General features: G+C 42.0%; 1 protein-coding gene across 1 annotated transcript in view; it reads left to right on the top strand.

The window, feature by feature from the left end:
• Positions 1–7225: 7225 nt before the first annotated feature.
• Positions 7226–27538, top strand: part of PARVA (parvin alpha) — a 62614-nt gene continuing 42301 nt past the window's right edge. The window contains exon 1 of the mRNA XM_084208530.1: positions 7226–7576. Within this exon, the coding sequence (XP_084064656.1) occupies positions 7441–7576 (136 nt within the window). The 5' untranslated portion in view covers positions 7226–7440. The remainder of the gene's footprint in view (positions 7577–27538) is intronic.

Here is a 27538-nt window from a genome sequence, read left to right as displayed (position 1 = left end):
ACAGCCACATGCAAATAAACATCCTTTCAGCAGTATTCCCCATCACGGAGATACACTCTTCTGGAAAATGAAGGAATTCAAATTTTAAATCAACTTATTTGGAAAGCACATCATTTTGTTATCAAAAGCTTTAAAGCAGGTCTTTTGCTTAGACCAGAGCCAGGCATTTCACTGTCAGCTCAAAGGATCACTGGGATACAGATTTGGACTGAATGTGCCTGTCTGACAGGCACCAGGGGCTGTGAAAGGGAAATCAGAGCTCCATTATTCTCTTGGAATTTCATTTTAATGCTGAGAGTAGAGTTTCTGAGGAACATGATGACATCATTTAGTATTTCTGAGACAGCCTTACTTTCCATCTGTTTGTCTGAATCTCTGTGTGGCTTTGTTAATATTTTGGCACAGCCAAACCGTGGTCAACTATAGAAAAGTCAGAAAACAAGCATCTCATAAAAATAGGGTTATTCTTTATTTCTGGTGGAGGAAGAGTCATTTGACTAATAACTGCATATGAGCACTTACTTAAACTACTGTAAATGCAATGCCAGAAATTAATTTTTCAGGTATTTATAAGTTTTATTGCACTGTGTATTTTTGAACAAGAAGTTAAAGCATTATTAAATCCCTGCATTTTGTAAAATGGTAAGGGATTATCAAAGGGGTGGCTATCCTTACAGCTGTTACATGCACAAAAAAGTTTCTGTATATCAGAGACTAAGGTCTTTAAAGTCAGAAAAAAGATAGTTTAAAAATAGTAATTCAGACCCAATTGGACCATAGGGCAGAATTTACTCTACAATTTCTTCATAAAATACATCACAAATTGTATTGTTGGATGTGAAAAATGGTATAGCAGTTAAAGACCTCCCTGACAACCATCCCATAAAAGGACTGCAAAAAATGTTGAGTTTTTAGTATCAACATTTGATAGAAAATATTGTGGGTGTATTTAAATTACATTTATCCTGCTGCATATTTTTTGCTTAAAGGGACCATCTCCTATCTTTTTTTTATGTGCATTTGTAGATACTGGCAAAAAAGCATGCAGATATTCTCCTAATTTTAGTAACTTCTTAAATCTGAGATAATTCTGCCTATTTAAGATAATATTCCCAACTGTATGTGTGATGCACTAGATTTTCAAACTGGAAAAAATAAGGGGAAACTGAAAGACTGTTTTTTGAATATTTTACCTCGTGCTCTGAGAAGATTTGATGTTCTCATTGTTTCGTGAACGGTGCTAATTTGCAGCCAAAGATAGAAGCATTCCTGTTAAAAAAGCTTTAAACTGAAAACCCTCTTGGTGAGTTCTGGTAAAGTAACAGACGCACTGGATCCTGTCCCAATAATTTCTGAGTTATCTTAAGGGTTGGTTTGGTTTTGCTTTTGTTTTTCCTTCTGTATTGCAAGAAATTTGAAATACCCTTTCTAAAGGTAAAAGCAAGTTTTTGCTGTTGGTCTCAGATAAATAATATACCTCTGTTGGTGCAAGCTTTATACTATTGCTCTGCAATATTTATTTATATCTATTTATTAGACTGTTTAGAGAGGGTAAGAGTGTCTGGATGCATTTTACAGTTTGGATGTTGTCTCTGGTTTTGATTAAAAAATGTGTATTTCTAACAGCTGTGTACAGCAAAACTATGCATTGTAGAGTAGACAGCTTTACAGGTTTGGTACATAATTAGCAATAAAATATTAATTAAGATTTTGAACAATGTTCTCAGTGATCGTAACTTGAAGGGATACCCTTAAAACACAGCATTCAGGGCTTTAACATATAATTTGTCTTCCATCACAGTGAAAAGACATGGAAGAAATCCTTAAATGTGTTCCAAAATAACCACCAGATTTTTTTTCTCCTCTCATTCATAGGCTAAGCATACCTGATCTTCAGATGACATTTTTACTGAGATGGATTGCAGTGATTGATTCTTTAGACTAACTCTATTACTTAAGACTGACACAAAGTAGGAGAGGCAGAGCAGCAATAAATATTTTCATTTTCTCTGTTGAGATCTGCTGGTATTTCCAGTTTGGTGGAGAAAATTCCTGGGCTTTATCACTGTCCCCAGTCCTTCCTCATGCAGTCCTGTAGAAAAAAGACAGTCTATGAAAGGTCACTGTTTTCTGTGAAAGTCATAACAATTTCAAGGTATTTTTAAAAAGTTTGAAAGCAAAATTCTTAGAGCTCTGCAAAGGAGGAGAATTTAGTTATATCAAAGATTGGTTTTCTCACCTCACTTTTACAATTAAGAAGGCCCATTCACTTTAGTCCTGCTGTTGCAAAGAAGCCCTGAGATTTCAGTTTACAGCTATAAAACCAAACTCCAAAGGATGCTTTCCCTTCAGCTTCAAAGATTTGCATTCCTGAGAGTATCAGAGTCTACAGAAGCTGAGGGCCATCAGAACTTTATGGACATCAAAAATATTCTTTGCTAAAGAAGCACTTTTCTGGATGCCCTGTGGTGGTTATACACATGTTCCACCCCAAACTCTCTGCTCTTGGGTGGAAAAACCTGTCAGGCCACTGCTGCCCTGCCTGATATTAAGTACCTCACAAGATCAGATCCTAAAATAAACTGTGCTAGTGATTTAGAAAATCATAAACTCCTAAGTCATTTAAAGCAGGTCTTTGTGTATTGTCAGAGTAGAGAAGGGGGTTAAAAAAAGGAGAAGCTATGTGCACTGATCCTGGGTCAATTTCATATGGCTGCCTTTGACTAGAAATGTACTTAAACACTGGTTTGGTTATCAGTTTTCTTGCTGCTCAATCTTTTCTGTAACTTGGCTCACTAATTTATAATAGATTTGTTCATTTTTAAGTTGATGGCACTGTCATTTTGGGGTATAATGTGATGTGCTGGAATGTACTGAGTGTGTCTAAGGGGGCTGGTTGTGAGAAATTATCTATTTGAAAGAATAAAATTCTGGCTCACTCTTGAAGTCCCCAGATAATTTCCATAGAAATTTCTTTCCACTGACACCTACAGCGCAATAATGTGTGACGAGGACACATCTTTAGCTAAAGAAATTAAATCATCTTCTGAACTCATGTACTGGTAAGTAAATCACAGCATCTTGCCGTGCACAGATTCCTTTTGTAGCTCAGAAATGATGGCACACTGAGGTTAGGGGGCATCCCTAACAGAAGAGGTGACAAACCCCAGGAGACCAACAACTTCCACACGTGCTTACACAGGAATTCACCAGCTTCCCTTGGGCTTGGCACACAAGTTATAACAGCTCCTTCAAGACTCAAAGGAAAGGTGTCGATAAAATGGTGATCAAATTCAGATTTGCCAATTAATTGTCAATTTTCAAGCGCCACTAACTTTCCCTCTATCAGGTCATCTTGTTCTGTTGCTTCCTAGCAGTGGGAGAGTCCTACTGACCAAGACCACGTGCTGCCCAGAGGAGAGAAGAGGATAAGCAAGCCTGGGGCCAACATGATTGTCCCCTGCTCAGTGACTCTGGACTGATGGAAGGTCTCTCCTCCTCACAGGACAGACGGACAGCTCTCAGAACCTCTGCTGCTCAGAGTCACCAGAGATGGGTTACAAAGTCTCTTTGCTCAGAGCTCTGCAGTTCTTGGTCTCAAGGTTGTTTATTGTGTCTTAGCTATAAAATTCTTTCTCTGTCCTGCCGAGGTCTATTCAGCAGGACAGACAGAGACACTCTGCCTGCCCTCAGGGCAGCGTTATCTTTTTACACTAAAAACTACGTGTACATTATTTACCATAACTTCCCAATAGCTAGCACCATGTTAGACAGTGAGCTTCTACTCTAAACCAATCCAAAAGTGCCAGCATCAGCCTGAAGATGGAGGCCAAGAAGAAGAAAGAAGAAGGACAGGGCACACCCAAATTCCTCCACCTTGGGACCCCGAGCCCCCATTCTAAAAACCTCAAAAATCTATCTTTCGTGCCGTGACAAACTATTATTCTACTTAAACTCTCTTGACTTGTAATTCTTCATATAAAGGTGGTAATTTGCTCCATGGGTCAAAATCAAAGTCACAGGTGTCTTGGGCTCTGTGCCAGGGTCTCAGAGACCCTGCAAGTGCTTAGGAAAATAAAATGTGTAGACTTTGGTCTAGTTCTCCTCCTCCTGAAGTCAGCAAAGGGTATTCCTGTAGACAAGCACAGCAGTAGCAGCAAGTTGATAAATCACTTTTAAATTAAAATTCCACTTCTGTTCTTTAAATGACCGAATGGTCAAAAGGCTGGAGCAGAGCTACACCTAGGAGAAAAATGTGAGGGGAATACTCAAAGGCAAGGGGATGATTTATTGCACAGTCCTAACCACCTTGGCTGCTCTTTCTTGCTAGCCTAGCCTTTGGTTGGGATATTATATACCTTGCTTCTTCTGTTTCATTGGGAAAGTAAGACTCTGCTCCCGAGCATTCTGAGTCTCATATTAAAAGAAATAAAAACCAGCTGTGCATGGACAGATATGCAGGTGAATAGGAATTATTTGAAGGGTGAAGGGGAGGGGACTTAGCCACCTTTTATTGCCTGGTAAAAGTACATATGTGAGCAGGATACAATTAATTTAATGCAATGTTTGGCTTGTCTGGCCGAACAAGGCGCTGACAGGGAGCGTGGTGAGAGCTCCCATGGTCTGCTCTGCACTTCTCTGTGCCAGGTGCAGCAGGGCCAGCCTCTAGAGCAGCCTGCTGACTGCTGTGTCCTGTGCTGGGCTCGTGGAGCATGATGCTGGAGGTATTCTATTGCCAAATATAGAGCAGAGCAAACCCCATCCCCTGAGCTGCCATAACTCAGACCTTGGGAATACCTATACAGCCTTTTGTGATGAAGGCAATTTAATTTAAGGCCATAACTTAGACCTTGTGTGTATCTATAAAGCCTTTTGTGATGAATACAGTATTAATTTAAGGCTATATGTTCATATATATTCCTACATTAAAAGAAAACAAAGGTAGCATATGTAATTCTAAATTTAAGATACAGGGGGAATATGTTGTAACTATCCTCAAGGAGAAACATCACAACTAGAAAAATACTGCAGTAATATTACACAATGAACTGCACATAAATCCTGAAAGAAATCCCAAAATCATAACTTTAAACTTAGGGTCTGGCTGTTGCTTTAGCATCATTACTTAAAGCACACAATATTTGAGTTTCCAGATCTGATAAAGTTCATCTTAAAGACTTTGTTTCATTTAGTTTTTTTCCACTTGTGATGTCAAACTCCCATAGATCACAAGGCTATTAAATAAGTAACACTGTACTTATCATTAATTTACATATACTGAGTGTTGAGAAATAGGAAAGATTATCTTTTCAAGAGTTTTGTGAGGGAATTGGCAAATGCATGCTGAATTCTGACTCCCCTGTACTGCACAGCCCAGTACCCATTGCTCTTTGTGAGGCATCTGGCTCGTTCCTTCTGTATTTAATGCAGACATAGGGCTACAAAGGCACTTGTGCCTACCAAAGTGTTCTCTCTCCTGCTGTGCCCACAAAATCCTATATTGATATCTATGTACAGTCATTTGGCTCCAAATGGAGATTCAGCTGGGTCACTGCTCTGTTTGTAAATAGCACAGATTTACAGGCATGTTTATAAAAGTGCATGATGTGTGTATTTCTCCTTTTGAAGCTGCCTTTTATTATGTTCTTTAAAGTGATACATACACTGTATAAGCAGCACTTCTGCAAAAAGAGAATAATGTGTGAAATTCACGATGAAATTCGAAGACATGAGGTCTGAGACAATAACTGGTGCTAGAACCAGAGAGCAAATGTAAGGAGAGGATTGTGCTGAGCCTTGGGCTCATTCCTGCTCATAACTGATGGCAGGATGGATGAACAGAGTTTTTTACCACGGCACACACTGACTGCATGCAACAAATAGACATTGATGTCTACCCCTCATCAGCTAACCAATGTTACCAGCTTGTAAAAACACAACAATTATTAGCTGATTTAGAAATATCCTCATGGTAATTTCATTTCACTTATTATGCCTAATGGATAGCTAGATATTTGCATGAAGTGTGTGTGGCTTTTTGCCTGAATTGTTAATCAAGTGATTAAGTGGTAAGTGAAAGTAGTGCATCCAGATGACATTAATGCTGTTCCACTCCTGGATGCCTCCTGAACCAGTCACAGCAAATTATCTGTTTTAAACCTCCCTTAAGCTGCTCATCTGCAAATCAAAGCAGGGTTGGTACAGGCAATCTATCGTGTTAAGTCACCTTTCCTTCCACAGGCTTTCTATACTGGTCTGCCGACAACAGTTGTTTTGTTTTGGAGAAGTGGATATGAAGACACGGCTGAAAACTGCAGGCAGAAGAGCTTTGCAAAATGTTCTTCTGACTGAAATGTCTGTAGTAAGCTTGAACTTTAACTTGCAGGAAACTATTTAGCGAGACTTTAATTACTTCCCAAGTTCTTTTGTGTGCCCAGATATGGGGCCTCCAACATGAGAGAGATGAACTTGATGGAGCGAGTCCAGAGGAGGCCACCAAGGTGCTCAGAGGGCTGGAGCACCTCTGCCATGAATGCAGGTTGAGAAAGCTGGGGTTGTTCAGCCCAGAGAATGCTTCAGAAGACCTAGCAGCCTCCCAGTACCTAAAGGGGGGTTACAGGACAGCTGGAGATGGACTTCTTGCAAGGGCAGGTAGTGAGAGAAGAAGGGGAAACAGCCTTAAGCTGAAGAAGTGTAGGTTTAGACAAGATGTCAGGAAGAAGCTCTTTATTGGGAGGGTGGTGAGGCTCTGGAACAAGCTCTCCAGAGAAGCCCTGGACACTCCATCCATGGAAGTGTTCAAGGCCAGGTTAAATGGGGCTTTGAACAATCAAGTCTAATTGAAGGTGTCCCTGCCCATGGCAGCGTGCTGGAAACTAGATTATCCTTAAGACTCCTTCCAGCCCCGACCGTGATTCTGTTTTCCTATCGGTGCTAAGACAGGATGCAGAAACATCTGCTGCCAGCTGTGACCCTGCTGTCCTTCGGGCCCTTCACCTTGGGGCAGCTGAGGGTGAACTGAACGGCGTGGGCACTGCGTCCACAGCTACCTTCACCCTTCGGCACCCACGTTATTACCCAGCCGGCCCGCGATTGCCCGGCTCCCTGCGGGCCCGGAGGATGGAGCAGGGGCCGAGGCGCTGCCCCCGGCTCCACTGGCCCCTCAAGGCTGAGGGCGCCTCAGCCGGGAGCGGAGCGGCTCCCGCAGCGCCCGGGGCCACCGGGAGCCGTGCGAGGCGAGCGGGCCCTCCCCGGCGGAGGGAGGGCGGGAGGGAGGGAGGGAAGGAAGGAGCGGGAGAGTCTGGAGAACTGAGCAGGAGCTGCCTCAAATGCTTGAAATAATTCCGCTTCCGTTCAGAGCCGGGAACAGCCTCCCACGGCACCGGGGCCTCGGAGCCGTGCCGCTGCTCCGTCCGCAGCGCCGGCGGCGGCTGGCCCAGCATGGCAACGTCCCCGCAGAAATCCCCTTCTTCCCCCAAGTCCCCCACCCCGAAATCGCCCCCCTCCAGAAAGAAGGATGATTCCTTCCTGGGCAAGCTCGGCGGCACGCTGGCCAGGAGGAAAAAAGCCAAAGAAGGTAAAAATTAACAGGTTCGCATATTTCCTGGGAGTTACCTTACTATGTGGGGGGGACGGAGGGAGGAGACAGGGGGAGAGGAAAAGGCTCTGGGGAGCGGGAGGAAGGGGCTGGCGGGGAAGGACGTGCGGGGTGGGGTGGGCAGGCGAGCGGTGAGGGAGGAGCCGCCCCGGCACCGAGAGGGGGCCGCTCCGGGGCCGCTCCCGGGGCCGCTCCCGGGGCCTTCTGTGCGGGGCTGCTCCGGAGTGTGTGTGCGGGAACTGTGTGCGGGCCCGGCCGGGGAAGGAGCGCTGGATGGAAGGGGCGCTGCCCGCCGCGGGCCCCGCAGGCCTGGGAGCGCACGGGGATTTTCCCCCCAGCGGGATTTGCCTCCGCAGCTGGGGTGCGGGCAGCCCGGGCCCGGCCCTGTGTGGGTCCGGGTGTTGGTGTGCGGTATGGCCGGCACGCAGCGCTCCGTGCCGCGCTCGCCACCGACGCGAGTTCCAGAGCGGCGATCGTGCCTCAGCGGCTCGGAACGCGGTTATCCTCGTGCTGGGCAAAACCCTTCTACAGAAGCTTTACACAAGGCCGAGCCCTACAACAGTCTGGTTCGTTGTCCGTACGTGCGAGTCAATAGCCACCCCCCGCTGAATTTTCATGTGTGAAATCCCATGAGAGCGAGAGAATTGGAATTTCACCTCGCTCACCCATCGTTTTCCCAGCTGAACTTAATTTAAATATGATGCAAATAGAGCTAACGTAACAGTCTCTTCAAAAGAGTTTTCCCAGCAAAATTCATTGCTTGTAGGTGTGAGGAAGGGTGTGAGGCTGAGCAGCCCCTCGCTCCTCATGTGTTTCAGAGCAGCCCCAGTGCCGTGGACAAGGATGGCACCACTGGGGAGGGTGCAGCTCCTCATTCTGTAACTATCGCGTCATCTTTCTGTGATGTACGGCCTTGCCTTCCAGTTAAATCCGTGTTGCACCATTGTGCTCACATTATTTGGCTTTTTCTGGTCATCGCAGACGGACCAGATGCTGATGAAAGAGATCCATTAATTAATTGCCTACTTTTTAAAGTTACTCTGTTAGAGTATTTGTCACTGTTAGCAACATTGAACTAGCAACAATCTTCTTTGATGAGTCCCTGTTGTAGGAATGTTTACAGATCTTTAAGTAAGCCTATTTGTGGCAGTTTGGGTATGTCCATTACGTTGTTGTTAGTACTGTTTTTACTAGTAAATGCTTTTTTCCTTAGTGACAGATGTCTGAAGTCAAATATCTCCAGCAAACTGTTAGAGGCAGCAGTTACTTTTATCCACTGTCTTGTAATCTTACAAGAATATGTATTCTGTGAAATCATACTTCTTCTCATTAGTGTGTTACATTTATTGATTAAAACCTGCACCTGTCATTTCATTATCGTCTATCCTTTTGAAATTTTGAAACTGCATTGTCCTTGTCTTTTGTGTTTCCCAATTTTCTAAGGTCTATCTAACAATAGCTATTTTAGAGAGCTGGGGGTTTTTTATTAACTTTGTAAGGACTGTTATTTGCTGATGGACAAAAATGTATTGTGTTAAATTAACCTTAGTATCCTTTTTACTTGGGTATGTGTTTGTGACATTTATCTGGTGGAAGCATAAATACAGGTGAAATTGATAGTATGCTATCTTATCTTTCTTTTTATTGATTTATGGTTTTAACACAATCAGGTGCCTTCAGCCTTACCGTGAAGCCTGTCCTCTTTCTTACTTCCTAATTTTTTCTCTACTAAAAATAAATACAAGTTTGCAAACTATTAATGAGCATTGTGCCTTGCTGGCTGTGGCCCACACAGGTTCCATCTTAAGTTGTGCTGGTTTTTTTGTAGGGCTCCAGGTGTTGTTGAAGCCTAGGCAGGAATTTCGGAGGTCAGATTGCTTGTTCATCTAGGATCTGAGCTTTGGTGGCTTTTTCCTGCTTTAACCAGCCTGTGGCAGGTTTTCCATGGAGGTGGGTCTTGGTTAGAGAGGTGCACATGGTTATTTAGCTGCTTACATACAGGATGTATAGGAAAATGTTCAGTGTAAGTCAGGATAAATGAGGGACACCTGAAAATTTCCATGTCTTTCAGTTGGTGTAAATTCTGCTGTTACATAGAGGACAGAAACATACTGATTTACTCCAGGGTTTTACCACTAGGGCTAAGAGCTAGTGGTTTTTAATAAGGCAAAAAACCTTTTATCTCTTGTAGGGACTATGCTGGTTACACTTTAGTACCATCTCTGCTATAAATATAGTTAACTGTTGGTAGGTGAAACACGATTGCATATCTGTGGGTTTTGTATTTTTGTCATCAACTGGTGTTTTGATTGTTGTCAAAACTACATTTTTGTACATTGCAACAACAGAGCCACTACCAAAATGCGTCACCAAATGAAAATCTTTTAGGATCTGAAGGGACTTTATGATGAAGAGTAATGCAGATTATTTATGAAGAGAATAAAGTTCATGTAGTTTTAGGCGTAGCAAAAATAGTTTATAATACAGCATAAAATGCAGTTTCAGTATTGATGTTAATTTATATGCATAAATATATATAAAATACAAAGCAGACCTTTGCTTATGCATTTCAAAGTTCTTGGCAATGGTAGGAGGTCCACCAGTGGAAGAGGTGAGGGTAGTTTAGACAAGTGAAATGAATTCTCTAATTTCAGAGCACAAGTTACTGACCAAAACAAAGAGAGTAACCTGAGATACTTGAGATATCACAGAGGATGTAAGCAGGGATTATTCATACCACAAGACATATATTAATATGGAAAATACATTGCCATTAAATATTAGAGAGTATTCGATAAAATCTGGAATTTGGAGCTCAGATTTGTTTATGTTGTCTGTCATGTAGAGCCACAGTCTGGTTTTCATTTACAACATCTCATCACCAGTGTAATTCCAGGATGAGAACGTACTTTGGTCTTCCCTGTGAGAGCATCTGCAGCTGCATCTTTAAATGAGCATACATTCTGTTAAGGTAGCAAAATTACAAATTATTAAGTATGTTTGGAATCAATTAAATTAGCTTTTTAGGCAGTGAGGGAATTGTGAACAAAGACTAGAATACTTGACAGCCTGTCTGCAAACTGAACTGTGGTGTGCAAAAGTTGTTTGTGATTTTTAATAAGGTTCCATCCCCTTCATTGCTGAAAGGCATTTAAAGACTGGCCACCCCTTATATGCTAGTGAAGGATCCCAGTCCTTATCTATCAGGAGTTCAGATATATGGTGGAGCTCAGCATATGAGCAAAAAATGCCCACAAATTAGATTTTTTTGTAAGCTCGTTACAGTATTCTGTACTAAGCATGTCTTTAAATACATGTAAGAAGAGAACAAAATGGCCTTTTTAAAAAAGATGGGGGTGGGGGATTGTGTTATCTAATGAATTTTTCATGGTGGATTTAGTAAGGTCATGTGTTATTGTCCTCCTTGAATTTTCCTGGCCTGGCAATTATAAACACAGAGAATTTGCTCCCCCTAATAGCTTACCTTAGTGGAGAATGTAAAGAATTGGCCCCTGACATGCTGATAAATCTGTGACACATTTGGGTACAGAGAGTGAAGTTCAGAATTGCTTAAATTGCAGAGGAGCAGATGGGAAACAGACAGCTTGAACCCGTGAATTCGGTGGAGAGCAATTGTACGGGCTCAGTCAGTTTGCCAATTGATGTGACATCAATTTCAGTAATTTGACTGCTCTTCTGCCTACTTTATTTGGGGTTGATGGGCAGGAGGAAGAATGATTTTTCTGCTGTTCTCCACTTAGGATATTCTTCTTTTTGTGTTTGTCTTATTTTGATTTAATTCTGGTATGTGGGGTCGGCAGTGTGCCTCAGGGAAGAGTATGTTAACAGTATAAAATATGGAAAATTTGGTGGGTTTTGATAATAACCTTAACTTTCTTAATCTTTACTTCATGTATTTTATGGAATTATATGAAATCAGAGTAATCTAAGAATACAGAGAGTAAATGTAGGCTGATGAAAGCTTTTCAGGTGTTTTACATAAAATGTTTGTCTTTCTGCCATCCATGAGTAAAATGCTTTGCTGTGGGGCTCACTGACCAAAAAATCATGCCTTGGTCTTGCTCGGGGCCTTTTCCAATGACATAAATTTATTTCTTGATGTAGAAGTGTTCTGCTAGATCTCAATTGGCTCATTTTCTTTGGACCTGTTTCTGCAACTTACTGCACAGCAATTGCAAATGACTAGTTTTTGTGTCAGGAGATGTTTGTGCTTGTCTGTTTCTTGTGTGAGAGGTTCTAGGCTGGCTGAAACATTCAGCAGGCTTTGCTTTTCCTCTGCTCTTCCCTGATGCTGTATTTAAAAGCAGGAGCTGGAAGAACTGATCTGTGTCCTGCCATCATATTTGCTGATGTATGGCATGAATGATGGAAATGAACCCCTGGGTGCTAATTTCACACCAGTGTTTAGAGGATGGCATGGGGTGAAAAGGGAGACATGGGAAGGGCTTTATTGTCACTCTCACCAGTGCTTCTCCCATCCTGCCTTTCGCTATCAGTACATCAGCCCTAGGCCTTCTAGTGCCATCAGAGTGGCTGAGCTGCTGGTTTTGCTGTCTGACATGAATGTGGTTCTCCCCCACCCTCACTGCACAGCGGCTGGAATGTGCTCAGAATCTTTTCCCTGTATTCTGTGCTGCACATTTCCGTGTCCCTGGTGATGCTGGGCAAAACCTGTTAGCATCACCATTGAAGGAATTACTGCCTTGGAGCGAGTTCTCTAAAGTAGATAAAATACTTATGTTCTGTGGAAGGACAAACAGAAAAATAGAGGGGAGGTCCACTTGCTTTGTTTGCTGTCACTTCACTGCTTCAGGCCTTTGTGCAAAAGGAGAGAAACTCCTCAGGAGGACAGCACCAGGGTGTTGTTCGTGTGCTTTGAAGCCAGATTGTCAGGGCATTATCTGGGGAGGTGGAAGGGATTGCTCAGTGGGAAGGAAGAGAATTGCCTCTGAAAGCTGAACACCCTCCTGTTGCTTGGGCTGGGATGGCGATGGCCCTGCAGATGCAGCTCTGTTGTGGCAGGGAGGAATGATGAATCTGACTCCATGTTCTTCAGAAGGCTAATTTATTATTTTATAATCCTATATTATATTAAAGAATACTATACTGTACTAAAGAATACAGAAAGGATACTTACAGAAGGCTGAAATGATAATAATGAAAACTTGTGACTCTCTCCAGAGTCCTGACACGGCTTGGCCCCAATTGGCCAAAGAGTGAAAACAACTCACATGAAACCAATGAAACAATCTCCAATCACATTCCACATGAGCAAAACAGGAGAAGCAAATGAGATAATAATTGTTTTCCTTTTTCTCTGAGGCTTCTCAGCTTCCCAGGAGAAAAATCCTGGGTGAAGGAATTTTTCAGAGAATGTGAATTGCACAGAGCTCCCAGGGATAAGTGTGGATGGCAGCTCTGCCCTGCCTGGGGCTGTTCAGCATCTGTCCAGCTGGGCTCTGCCCAGGTGGAGCTTTCTTTGTCCCCCCTTTTTTAATAGCCTCTGGCTCCAGTTGGTTCATTGAAAGACATGAAAATATTGTGAATGTGTTTATGAATCTCAAAAATAAAAGATGATCCTAAAATTATTCTTAAGAGTTCATTGTTTCAGCCAATATTCATGCAGGGCCCAGTCCAGTTATGCTCGGTCCACGTGTTTTGCGTACAGCTCAGATCTGCAGGAGCATGTGCATCCCAGGTGCCAACCAGGTGATTGGGGGGCTATCCAGAGTTATGCTATCATGGTAGAGCTGAGGGTGTGCATGCCTGCTTTATGTGAGTGCCTCCCAGCAGGTGCAGAGGGGTTAGATCCCACAGGTACGGGATTGTGCTGGCAGTGTTGAGATTAACAAAGCACAGCAGCGCCAACCTCTCGTATGCCACGGAGCCCGTGGTGCTGGCTCACTGGAGGCAGGAGGAGCCATGCATGCAGTGAGGGGATTGTGTGAAGGGAGCACAGAGCCAGGCTGTGCATGATTGTTTTCTGAAACTTACTGCTGTGAGGTGTTTTGGATGCCAGAAATGTTTTTAAAAAGGAAGGGGGGGTGGGGTCTAAAAGCGAGTCTGTGTGGATCTTACATGTCTCTAGTGGTCCATGTGTGAATCATGTAGGCCATCAGAGACATCTTGTGTTCAGAAATCATAAAATACCTATTGTGACATCTGTTAGCATTATGAAGCTGTTATGAAGCTTATACCAAATTCTGTTGGTTTGCCCTTTCCTGTTAATATTGGAAAGAAGGCGTTTCTGCCAGGAACCAGGGCCCTGGGCTTTGATCTCCTGTTCTGACCCAAACCAGAATTCTACTGTTCTCTGACTACCTGCATGTGGGCAGTAGAGCCTCTGAACTCTGTCTTTGCATTTGACTTGAAAAAGCCTAAATTACGTGGGCAAGTCAGCTGCTGCAGAAGTATGCCTTTTATTTCCTGACTTTTTCCCATTTAAATAATTCCTTCATCATCTGAGCTGAGGTTTCAGCTAAAAATAAACATGCATTGAACAATTGGTTGAAAAGCCTCCAGTGCTTTCAGATTACAGGATAGAGCCATGAAAAAAAAATGAAAACCAGCGAGGGACCAGCTCAGATTGATGCACTTGTGTTTCAGTGCTAATTTTTCCTTTACATCTCCAGATTTAAAACATTCATCCTCTGGATATAAAAACATATATCCAGTTTGCAGAGTGAAAGTGGATATAATTGAGTAATGCTGTAGAATAAATATGAGGTACTCAAGTGAGGATAAAGTTTTCATCCTCAGTGAAGTGAGTGAGCTGTCAAGAGAATCTGGAGTTTTAGAGCTCTTATATTTCCCATAGCATTTAAAGGAATCTGCCCTGAAGGTAAGAGAAGACCTAGAGGCCAAGACTGGCCAAGAGAAAATTTCCAATTGGATTTACATCTTCTGAACCCCCTCACCTTAAAGGCAGCTTCCTGTAAGTACAGGTCTATGTTTCTGCAAGTCTCCCTTGGACAGAATCTATGGGATGTATCCTAATATTTATTTTCTTTCTTTAATGCCTTTCACAACCATTAAGTGATGCCCTCCGTGCAGAATGGTTTAGTACTGGCCTCTCTGCCTTTCTCACGGAGATTAAGATAAGGACAGTCCAGTCTGTTTGTTGTGTCACTGTATCTGAGATGAAGTGCTTCCTAATAACTTAATCCAGGGTTCTGCAGTCTTTTTCAGCAAAGTGCTGGTGTTGCTGTGGGTGAAATCAGCAGTTGCAGGGACACACTTCTTTGTGAAGTGGAACTTCAGAAAAGCAGTGGTTGAGGTGTACCTAAAATTGTGTTGCCCACGCCAGTTCCTGTTCAAATACAGTTGTAGCATCCCTAACAATAAGCTGTTTTATCAGCCGAACTGCAGCCAGCCCCACAAGAAGACATGCTGAAAGGCCAGCTGACACTGCAGGTGGGGCAGTCAGCGCTGTGCTGGAAGCAGTGTTATGCCATTTTGCTTGAGAGAGGATGAGCTGCAAGGCAGGATATTTTGCAGTGCTTCACATTTTCACTTGCAGCTCTTCCAAATGTGGGGCTGAAGGTGTAGCTTGCTCTCTGTGTGTTCTGTGTGCCTTCTCCAGAGTTCCTGTGCTGTTCCTGTGTGTGTGGCTGTATTTGGAGTGCTGAGTAGCAAAGCCTTGCTCTCTGCATGTATCATCATGCATTTTCTGCTTGGTGTGCTAATACTTACTAATAGATAACAATATTTGGCTTGAATACCTTTGTCCCTGTTGGAATTGGGTGTGTATGTGTGTGTTGAGTGCACCAGTGAGTTAATTCACTTTAGTGACCAAACTGAAATACAAACAAAAGATGTCTTGGACCAAAAGCAAAATCCGATCAATAGCCTTTTGTGAATCCTTGGTCTACTCTGCAACTACCCCTTGAAAAGCTGTGCTCAGGCCAGGGAAAACCAAGGGCCAGAAAAAACCTAGGGATGTGACTGGTCAAGAGTGAGTTGTGCTGGCAGAGCTGTATTAGGAAGATTAGCCACCATCTGTTCACCCAAATCCTGCACCTGCCTCTAGACTGTACCACTGTTCATCAAGCAGTGATCTTTCTCAAAATATTAAAGAATTGCAGGGTGAAATGACAAAGCTCTACAGTCTCCCAAATGCTCTGGTTTCCTTTCAGATTTGCAGTGGTCCACGGGAAATAATTGCATGTGGTGCTATGAAATATTCTGATCATATATGTGGATTTAACACAAAAGGTCCTGACTTAGCAATACTGCTTTCCTTTTAATCTTTGCACTTCCCTTCCTGACTTCTTATTGATCTTTGTGTCAAGCAGCACACAGTGTACCATGGTTGACAATATGTTACTTTTTCTTTGATAGTTATTTTTGTGAAAGAAAACACCTGGAATATGAATCATTCTTGGTAGTTGCAGTTATGGTTAAGTCCCTCTGGCTTCTCTGATTCCTGCTCAGCGTAGTGGTAGAGCAGTCTGTGGCACTGATCCAGTGATGGGTGATATTACTTTATTCATAGTGAAACCTATGAAATCCCAGTTGGGAAAAGGGACTTTAGGAGGAGAGGGGGTGCAGCAATTGTCAGTGAGCACTGTTCCCCATCAGAAGCTCTGGGCAGAGACTCTGGTGGAGAGAGAAGTAGCTCCAGCCCAGTAGTCATTTCCCAGACATAAAAATACAATCTCACACTGCAAAAGCTTTGAAAGAATAAAAAATTCCAAATGTAGCCTGAGCATTGAATACTCCTTTAAGATAAAGTTGATAATTTGTTAATGAAGTATGTGTTCACAAGAAGAAGAAGTCTGCCACCACATCTATCTAAATCTCCTTGGGAGTCACCAGCTCTGTTCCATTAGCCATGTTTCATTAGTCATCTTCATACGGTGCTTTCCCGTGTTCACATCTACTAAAAATACCTAAAACTCCACCTTACCAGCCACGCTCCCTTTTCAGGGAGGTTCAGCATGCAGGTAATGATTGCTGGGTTCTTTTCTGGTAGAATTAAGCACTCCAGCTTCTCATTTACTGCAGAGGGAAAATTGTAGTTGCTTCTGATGACAGGGCCATTTCTGGGCTTTCTGGGTTCTGAGAGGTGCATGCTAATATATCAGTGCTGCCCTGCTATTGCACCTGCAGCTCTTTAGCCCACGCTTGGTGGTCTCCCTGGAGCTGCAGTAGTGGAAGGCTGGGTGTTGGCTGCTCACAGGGCTGTGGCTGAGCACCTCCCTGGCCCAGGGACAGGCAGGTATCCCCCTCAGCAAACACACGGACAGGGTGCAGGCAGCCCGCAGAGCACGTGTGCTGCAGGGCCAGGAGGTAAGGTCGGAATTTCCCAGACAAGAATGCCTAAATTGCTGTGCCCTACTTACCCGACTGCGAGCTGGATTAATGAAAGGGAGAGTTTAGACAGAGTACATTTAGAGTTTAGACTTTGGGTACATTTAGTGGGAGAAGAGATGTTTTTCTTTTGTATCTGTCCAGGTGGTCCTTTTGAAGCCAGCCAAAATAAGCTTCCTCACCTGGGTAACGGCCTGAATAGGTTGGCAGGGTGTGAATCCATTTTCAACACATGTAAAGAAAAGTGTAACAGATTGCCAGTGCACAGCCTTTCATTTATTTTTTTCTTAGCAGGTTTTTTCTTTGGCCACTGAGTTAGGCTGAGGCCTATTTTTTTTTTTTTTTTAACCGTAGGCAGTTTTAAAGTAGCAAACTATTAATAGTGAAATATTGGTTTGGAAGAACACTAATGCACAGGGGATTCTAGAGCAAACGAGGCAATGCTGTCAATGGTTCAGATTGTTCTTAATTACAATAATGGCATTATAGGAGCTGCAGTTGCTGTTGGGCACAAAAGAAGATAATGATAATGTCAGAGTGCTCAGAGTAAATGCAGTATAATGTATTGCAGAGCTGAATTCAAAAGATGATATGCCTAACTTGTCGTCAGAGTGCATGAAGAAGAAGAATGGTAAAAGGTCAGAACACTTTTCATTGTAACTGTAGTTCAGGGGGTTGGGTTTTGTGGTTTGTTTGGGGGATTTTGCGGCGTATGCTTTCAGGTTTAAGAAGAAATGTCAGGTTTCATTTGTTTAAATGATAAGTATTAATTTTATTAGAAGGTGCGATCACATCTGTCCTACCCACTTGGAATAAAGAACATCACTCTTGAGATATCTATTGGCTCAGTACCCTCATATCCTCAACACATTTGATATTGATCCTGTCAGAATAAAAGAACAGAAATATGGTAGATTTGGCTCCAAGTCAGAAATTGCCCCGGTAGCCTCTGGAAGTTTGTCCAGACCTATTTGATTCATGTGATCCCTATTTTAAAAAAATGAACTCCGACTTTAGGCGTGTTTGAAAGCTGCATTAGAATTTTATGGCTAGAGGCCAAATCTGAATTGCAGCGCTTTTAAACATTCTTGTGCTGTGCACTCAAATTCATTACTGCAGAGAAAGAGACTTTGCTGTTTGACTGCAAAGTAAAACTAGCAGCAGAGCAGCTCGTGGTCTCGCATTCTTGTCACTGCTTTGTTAAAATTCTCAATCGTACGTAAGGACGCGTAATAAACTGGAAAATAGTGGTGGTATTCCTCATTATACCACGAGTGTTCCAAGTGACCTAGTGTCCTGCATAACTCATAAATCCTTACTGCAGTGGTGGGTTGAATTGGAAACAAAGTAATCAGCATCCAGTTGATCTGCAGCTTTATTATCCTGGTTAATTTTTAACTGACTTGAAAGAGTTACCCGCAAATAAATCATCTTTAACCGAATTGATGTGGTTACTCCCAAATGAAACGGTTTATGTAGAATCCGAATAAATGGTTTTTAGGAGTTGTTGTCTGCTGCAGAAGAAGCCAGCCTGTAAACACGGTTTTTCCTCAGCAGCCCGCAGGGTGCAGGTGCTCTGTAGGGCACAAGGTGGCTCCAGCTGACGAGGAAAGCTGGTGTGAGCAGCCCAAGTGCCAGGAATGAGTCCAGAGGAATCGGCTGCTGCTGTGTCAGAATGGAGCTCAGCAGATCCTGAGTGCACGCCTGGTATTCTGAAAATGAGCTGAATCTTAATGGCCTGCAGCAGAAAGCCGTGTCTAGCCTCAGAGTCAAACCAGTACATTCAGATTGCATCTGGGGTCCTGTATTTCGTTCTTGAAGCAGTTCCCCCAGTGGATTTTATCAGACATTCTCCTTTTGCCTGAGTAAAAGGTAATTCTGTGCAGAACAGCATTCCCAGGGTAAGCTATCGAAATAAACAGGGTTGGTGTACACAGAGAGAACACAAATGTAAAGTAAGCAAGGCAGAAGATAGGACAGAATGAAAGCTTAATGAGAAGGAGGTTGGGGTTTTTGGTCTGGGTTGTTTGGGTTTTTTTGGAAACAGGTCATTATAATTTAATGGATAGATGAGAGAACAGAATACGTAGACTAGAAAACCCCATATTATAAACAGACAATCAGAAATGCTTTGTGTCTGTTGTTGGTCTTGCACCCTCTAAAATAGCAGTTTTGTTTTCTGAGCCTTTTAGATGTAAATTGCTTGTCCATTGCTATTTCTGACATGATATTAGCTGCTGACAGTCTGGCCTTACGCAGAACATCTTCATCTGACTGAAACACCTGGGAATTTTAAGGTGAGACCAGAAAAGGAGAAATGTCTGTTCTCCCTGCACCATCTGCTGGGGCGAATGAGGCAGAAAAGGTGAATTGATTTGCTCATGTGATCGTCTGCAAGCAAAGTGGAAGGAAGCAGTGGTCTCCTCATTTCTGTGGTTAGTCTTGCTCCATCAGGCAGCTTTGTGCCAGTCACAGTTTTTGTTGGCTTTTTAACTCTCTGATGTATGTCCTGATACAGTTTAGATTTTTAAATGAAACTGAACTTTTAACTGGTTGGGGTTCTTTGGTTGGTCGGTTGGTTTTTATATGTGAACTAGGCAGAAGTTTCCTGGGGTTTGAATTTTTAAATATGCTTTACATACAGTGCAGGAATTGCATTAAATAGATATATGAAGAAATAACATTTCTTAATGGGATCTTTGACTCTATCCCAGAGAAGGAAGGCTTGGTTAAGCGGTTTAAGATGTTTTACTTAATAACAATCTTTCTCAAAGTAATATCAGGTGTTAAAAAAATTTTATAAATCTAACTTTGCTGTATTATTTGTTTTAAAAGTCTTGAAGTGTATAGTTTTCTTCTCTAACATCTAATGTTAAATACAGTGAAATAGATTAGGTACCAGACTGACACAGAGTTAATGTTAAAACAGCACAAAGCACGATTTTGACTTCATAAATTCTTTGTATTTTCATTTTTACAAATTAATTTTATCAAAAGTTAGCTGTGGGCATGATTCTAATTACTACCTCCCCATATTGGATGTAATCCCTTTGTTCTTCATTCAGACAGAACGCCCATTAGGGTCAAAGAAAGTTTTGACTGAATAAGGAATACAACAACTGGCTGTAGTTTTAGTACATGTAGGGCCAGATTGTGGGTCAGGGCCAGCTTTAAGTGTACAGCTCCAGTGATTCCACATCTTGTGCATAATAGGCAGATCCTTCACACTGTTATGATGGTACTTTATTAACATGTCAAATACAGAAGAAAAAAAACTGACAGTGTTATGGCTCCTCAGAATCTTATTAGCACATCTTGGTGTTTTGTGTTTCTGAACTGAAATTATGCAAATATGTCTTCAAAAACATTTCCCTGTTTTCATGAGAGAGCAAAGAAAATAGAAGTAATCAAAAATTGGTATTAAATACTCAAATAGTTCGGGCAATTAATAAATCTGTCGTTGCAGAATAGAAGGTCTGTGGGCTGGAGCTGGCTCTTAACTTAATGTTAACTTACATTTAATTAGCCAGACCAGATGGAAGCTGACTAAGCTTCGCATGAAGGCTTGTGGGAGAAAGACATAATCTTCCATTTTGTCAAAGGAACTAATACCACAGATTAAAGGTCGGTGTTCTTTTCAGAATTTAAAGAGTGGATGCACTGTGGCTGACAGCAAGAAACAGCAAGGGCACTAACAAATTAGCTTAACCCCTGGATGACTGGCATAGCAGCTCTGCTTCATTCACTTCCCCAGTTCAAACCATCAGTCTCCAGTTCCAGTAATAAATCCCAGGGAGATAAAAATGTCTGTAAATTTTATTCTTTTGTCAGGGAAGTAGAGTTGTACATAGGCGCTTATGGCTAGAGGGATGAAGTTGTGGGAAATGTTTTCTTACTCAGTGGAGTAAAACTTCACGCTGTTCAGATGCTAAGCACTTGGGATCAGTCTCACAAACCACTTAATTCCCCTCCTAACAATGAGTGTGCAAGGAGACAAGTCAAAGATGCAAGTCAAGAAACCATTCATGGCTCAAAGAGGTGCATGCATGGATCATGTCAGAGTAGGCAGAGCTTAAGGACTAAATCAGGCACATTCTCTGCTGAGGCTTGGAAATGGAGTGCAAAGAGGGAATGGAGCTATCAGACAGCCTTAAGGAAAGCTGCAAGAAATTGCACATTTTTAAAAGCAGGGAAATGGGAGTCTATTAAAAAAAAAAACCAAAAAAACGGAAGAAAGCAAGGAAGGGAGAAAGAGAGAGGGAAGGAGGGAGGGAGGGAGGGGGAAAGGGAAAAGGGAAAGGGAAAGGAAAGGGAAAGGAAAAAGGAAAGAGAAAGGAAAAAGGAAGGGAAAGAGAAAGGAAAAAGGAAGGGAAAGGAAAGGAAAAAGGAAGGGAAAGGAGGCTAATGCTAATTGTCTGAGGTTTTAACCAGTCTTTGGGGATACTTCCCAGGGGCTTCAGCAAGGTAGGAGAGAGTTCTTTCTGAGGTGGAGGATAACAACACACATGCCAGGAAATAATACAGACTTAGAGTTGCTATGGAGCACCACATAATCATGCAGAAAAGAAGGTACCCTCAGCAGTAAATAATAATTACTACAGCTTTGGTCTGCCATCTTTGTCTATCTTGTTTACAGTGGAAATACCTGTGCACAGTCTAGCTTGGGAAAGGAAGCTGGAAATAAGCACCTGCTCTTTGAGTCAGGTTTATGCCTGTGCTCATGCACAGCAGTAGGGAATGAAATAACCTGCTGGACTTTTCTCAGCTGGAATGCAGGCACCTGTAGAGCTTTATTATCTTGCTAATTTTTAACTGGTAGGTGTCCTTTGAACACCCAAATAACATAGCAGGTCTAGGTGCTCAAGTTCCACAACCATAACCACTTAAGTTCCCACAATATGTAAAATCCCCTGGTAGTCACAATGTATTTTTAAACACTTAAAAACAAGCCTTTCAAAACATTCTAGAGCTTTCTTCTACACTTGGTAAACTTTTTTGCTGCTAGACCACCTTGCCTAGGGACTTTCTCACGATGGCCACTGCCCATTTGATGGTTGTATCACTGAAGTGAAACCCCTTGGATGAGATGGGCTCAGCTCTTATAGAGTGGAGCAGTTTGCACATCTCAGCTATTAAATTGTGCTTGCTGACAGTCCCAGGAGAGAGGGCTGAGGATCTGAATGAACATGAAAACTATGGAACTGTGCAACCTATTTATGATTGCCTTGTGTAGGTGGATATTTGATACACTGAGGTGAGAAAATCTGTGCTGCTGTTTATTGTAGCTTTTTTAGAATGTGGATAAATGCAAGATTCCAGCACCACACTCTGCAAGGTGCACAGAGTAAAAAAAATTAATTTTAATGTGGAAAGCTCTTCTGCTGTGCCAGCTAAACTGGAGATTTGGAATCCCACTGAGTACTTTGAAAGCTGTATGCACATGTATTTATGTTGATGCTTTCATCTCTTTTCTCATTTTTAAATAATTGCATCCTGGGGATGGAAGAATTATTTTACTAGTCCCTGCTTACTAGACCACATTTATATACAGTTACCAACTGGTGGCAGTGGAGATACCACAGTTATTTTCCATTCTGAGTTACTGACATATTTCAGATATCACTTGGGGACAAAATATTTGAAGGGAATGTTAAATTTTAAAACCATTGTAGCTACAAATGATGGAATTAGCATTTAGTTATCAAATAGCTCATTTCAGCTGTTATAAAAGTAGAGAAGTGTAAGAGTAGGTAGTGCACTTTTGGGAGAGGCGTAGGTAGTATGAAAATATTTCTTTTGCTTTCCTTGTCAGGTAAAACTTAACAGTGCACATCTAAGCTCTGAGAAATGCCCATACAGTACAGCCCAGTAGGATTTGTCCCAACAAGGTCATTCATCTGCCTTTGATAAGTGTGTCAGACACCTTCAGGTGGGGATCACACTCAGAATTGTAAGGGCACAAGTACAAATTCTGCTTTCATTAAACTGAAAAAACGCCGCTGAAATCAGGAGAGTTTGGGAGCTGCCCTTTTCAGGGAAGTACTGTGCAGTGTGAAACTTGCCAAAAACTAATGGATTGTTTGCAGGAAATTGGAAGTTAAAGTGCATGAGTCAGTCTACTTCAAGGCTGAACAGTTTCCACTGAACTTAAATAATGAATGCCAAAACCTAGAGACAGTACAAGCAGCTGCAGCGGTTTTCTTCAGTTGTTTTATCCAGGCACTGTCAGGGATTTTGTGTTTAGCAGAGTCCTCCTTGTCTTCTAGTTCATCAGGCTTTAAAAGTGTTACATAGCTTGTTGTTACTGACATGGAAACCTTTGCACAAGAAGCTGCAACTCAAGAATTTTTATTTTCGCTTCAAAGCAGTTTCTACAGAGTACAGACTAGAATGTGCAGTTTCAGGGATTTCATCTGCAGGAAACAACTACCTACTTTGTAATGACAACCAAAAAGGAGAGGATAATATTTTTCCTCAGAAGTGATACACGTTAGCCTCACACTTCTCAAAATATTCAGGCCATGTACTTCCAGGTGTGTACAGGGATTTCAGTAAACCTAATGAATATATCAAACATGAGGTGGAACACAGAATCATTCTCAATGATTTTGTTTTGTGACAGGTCTTATGCCCAGAGCATATTTGTTCAATAGACTGCTTTTTCCCAGGCTACTAAATGTATCTAGTAGGAGTGCAGGAAAGGAATGAGGTGTTTGTGTATACGCATCTGGCTTAGATTTCTTTAATTTGAATTAGTTATTTGATGTCTGTGCATGTAGAGAGTAGTTGAGGGTATGCGTGGCTGAGCAGATTCATTGTCCTGTTCTGTGCTTCTGTTCTCCAGTTCTCTCAATATTCTCCACGTTTCTGAGTTGGAGAATCTCTGAGTGCACCTGAGCTTTGGGGCTTTGGGTCTCATCTTCATGAGAGATGCTCCAGGTCACTAAGCACCTCTGTGGCCCAGAACTGGGCACAGCACTCCAGGTGTGGAAAAGCAGGTGCAAAGCTGTCCCCAGTGCCATAGCTTTCCACCGTGCACAGCATCCATGCAGCTCTTCAGCTGTGGTGTGGACAAGGTATGGGCATGAGGCTTTCAGAAAATCTGAGGATTTTGCTATATGAAATTCACATGTTGGCTGAATGCTTCTTGATGAGATTTAGTCTGAGTAACCTTAACATTATTTAGAAAGGCAGTTAACTAGTTTTTCAAATAGACAACAGTCCTATAGAGAGTCAGGAAGAAAAAAATATTTTCATTTTGTTTTCTTCTTTTATCTCTTTTCAATTAGATGGGAACATGACTGAGGTTTTTTCAAAGGCAGCTGTAGACTTTGATTGTGCTGAGTCAATATAGAAAGGTCTAGAAAAAATTTAGAAACGTGCCCGCCTAGAGGTGCCTCATAAATAATGGCTACAGACTTAGCTGTGTTCATTTACATGCATGTAACTCCTTTTACCCCTCAGTTTTAATCTGGAGCTCTTTCCTGGCATAATTTACCATAAGGCCATGTGAATACTTGCACAAGAGATGATGATCATGTGGGAGTGAGATTGATCAACAAGTCTGGAACAAGGTGCAATTGCCCCTTTCAAAAGCAGCAATCGTGCCACAGGTTCCTACATTAGTTTGGGATATTTAATTTTTGTGTGCCTCAGTTTCCAGATGTGTGAAGTGGAGCGGTGACAGGGATTAAATTTGGAAGAACCTTTGAGCTTTCCCCATGAAAAATGTTAAGGGTTATTAAGTGTGAATGTGGTGAAAGGCTTCACAGACAGGTGTGGATTAAAGAAATGGTCAGAAATCCAGTAATTTAGTTCTAGGTTTAATTGAAAGTTGTAATCCCAGCAATTGGGGCCAGTGTCTTCTAGGATTTAAATGCAGCGCAGTGGAGCGTGTAATTTAAGGCTTTACAGAACAGTATTAGTGCTTATATGTTTATCACTCAGCACGTGTTAGCATTATTCCTGTGGAATGCTCTTAATTAAAACCCAGGAGCTCCTTGCAGTGCATTTGATGCTCGCTATCATGAGCACTCAGTAGAGTTAGCAGTGAAATTAATTTAAAGGTGTTACTATAAGACATGAAACAAGACGACACGGACAAGCTGCTGTTTATTTTTTGACTCCAACCAGTTTATTTTTTTGACTCCAACATTTATAGATTTCCAAAAGTGGCAGTGGATCGCAGGGTGACAGTGCCACCTCTCCAATGACACTGGACAAACCAGCAGTCCATCAAATTTCCCTTCTTCCATAAAAGAAGGCAAAACACTAAGTTATGTACAGAAAGTGTGTGAGAAGGTTTGTTACAAGAATAAAAACATCAGAAAGCTTAGAAAAACTTAAAAAACCAGGGCAACATAAAGGAATGATTTTTCTCTGAGCTACGATACAGCTGGCAGGCGCTTTTGTAACTGGTGCTGTCACGGTCGCACAGGAGGTTTTGGCAGCAGATTCCTTGTTGATCAAATGACTTCTGTTTTCATTTTTCAAATCCTAATATTAGCTGAAGTATGAGGAAAGGGACTTTCAGTTGGGGCAGCAGAAAACAGAACGCTTTTGCAGCAAAATAGCCATTAGGGCAAGCCTAGTTTACACATTGTGCTCTAACATCTCAGGCTTCGAAGCCAGATTTGCTTTGAAAGAGTTACATCCAGAGAATCTCTTGATAAATGGGGGAAATCTGTTGCTCTGTTTTTGAAGGGAAGCAGCACTCACCAAAATAAGTGGTTTGTAACATAGTATTGCTTCTTTCTGAAATTTTGCATTGTTTTTTGGGGCCTGATGCTCAATAGATAGGGTTAATTGTTTCAGTGTGAGTAACCAAAGTTTTAAACATGAATTCTAACTTTTTGACCCCATTAATCATAAAACTGCCTGATCTTGCTTACTGTAACATTGCTTTTTCTTTTCAATTGATGAGTCATGAGCATATATTAAATACAATTTCTTTAAAAATAATTTTTAAAAGTGCTTCTTGCATCTTAAAATGATTTTGTAAGCCAAGAATTCAGCATATGTATGTCAGTACATATTGCAGTGGGCTTATGATATATTAGCTTCAATGAAAATTAGATCTAAATTAGAGTAGACTTTGAAAAAGGGTTGTGGGCACATGTTTTTGGGAGTGGCTGGAAGAACTTACTGTAGGGGAAGGTTCAGCCCTGTGTGTGCTCTACCTAGAAACCAGATAGGCTGATGTTTCTAGTTAAAGCAAGATGCAGAATTTAAAGCAAGAAACTGCTGAATATGAAAATTAATTTTTGTGTTTACACAAAAAGAAAAAAATCCAGCTATGGTCTAATTCATTTTCTTTGCTTTCCTTTCCAAAAATATGTTTAGAAATTAAATAAAAAGCATTGAAGTATTTCAACAACCAGTTGGTTGTGGGTTTTTGGTTTTGTTTTGGATGTTTTTATTGTTTTGTTTTGGTTTGGTTTTTATAATGCCATTAAAACTTCTTTGGAGGATAACAACCCCCTTGAGGACCAAAGCCCTGCCCTGTTACAGCCAACAGGGCTTTTTAACCCACTCAGTGCGCAGAGAAATCACGGAATTGAGAAATCAGGGAGCTGAGCGAAAACTGAACAGAGACCCACGACAAAATCTAATTCTTTCTGTTGCTCAGTTGAAAACCAAGCATGTTTTGAAGTCTGTGGCCTTTTGGAAGTGTAAGAATATTTAACTCCTGCGTGTCTGTCGTGCTGTAAGCCACGACTGGCCACCCTGCTGTATTCCAGAGATTCCCGGAGCTGAGGTGAGCCCTGGCACTGCTCCCCTGGGAGTAGCTGGCTGGGGAAACTGAGGCACAGAGCCATGGGCTGGCCTCTGGAGGATGGGGCACAGCCAGCTCCTCTGCTTCCTCTGCTCTCTGCTCTTTGGGGATCACTGTGTTCTCCCTGCTGGCTCACCCTCTTCCAGGTTGTTTTGTTCCTACTCCGCTTTCACGTTCTTCTCCCAGCGAGCAGCCACCCATTAATTTATCTACAGATAAGAAATTGTGTGTACAATTAGCAAAAGCCTTCTTTGGTCTCATTCATCCTTATCCCTCCCCCCTGTTTTCCTCTAATTCCTGGTGACCCTTCTTTGACTGTTACTACCTTTTAAGAAGTGGCAGAATCAGGCCATTAAGTTGAAGTGAATTATGAAATACTTAACCCTCTTGTCTCCCCTCTGGAACACCAACCCCACACACACCAGTTACTCATGGAGGGCTTTTTTTCATAGGAAAATTTGACGTCTGGGTGTTCGTATGTAGCCTGGATTGCAACATACATGAGACAAAGAGGATAAAACCTCTTTGAAGGGAGAAACTGAATTTTCTCCCTGTCTGAATCCCTCGTGTCTCCAGGATCTCTACTTTTAACATTTTAAAAATGAATTTTGCATTAAAAAAAAAACAAAAACAAAAACCAACAAAAAAACAAACAAAAAACCCACTGCGGGGTTCCGCACTTTATTCAAGGAGTTAAAAGTCTGGAGCTGTGCTTGATGAGCCAGATGGTCTTCAACAGTAACATTGTTCATATTGTTTAGATTATCCTGTTGCAAGTACAGTGCCTCGTTTACCTTTTATGGAAGAAAGTGTGGAAAATTGACCACAGATGT

Source organism: Fringilla coelebs, assembly GCF_963513975.1.
Source record: "Fringilla coelebs genome assembly, chromosome: 6".
Classification (NCBI taxonomy): domain Eukaryota; kingdom Metazoa; phylum Chordata; class Aves; order Passeriformes; family Fringillidae; genus Fringilla; species Fringilla coelebs.
Note: the sequence above shows the minus strand (reverse complement) of the source record. Positions and strands in the feature narration are given on the sequence as shown.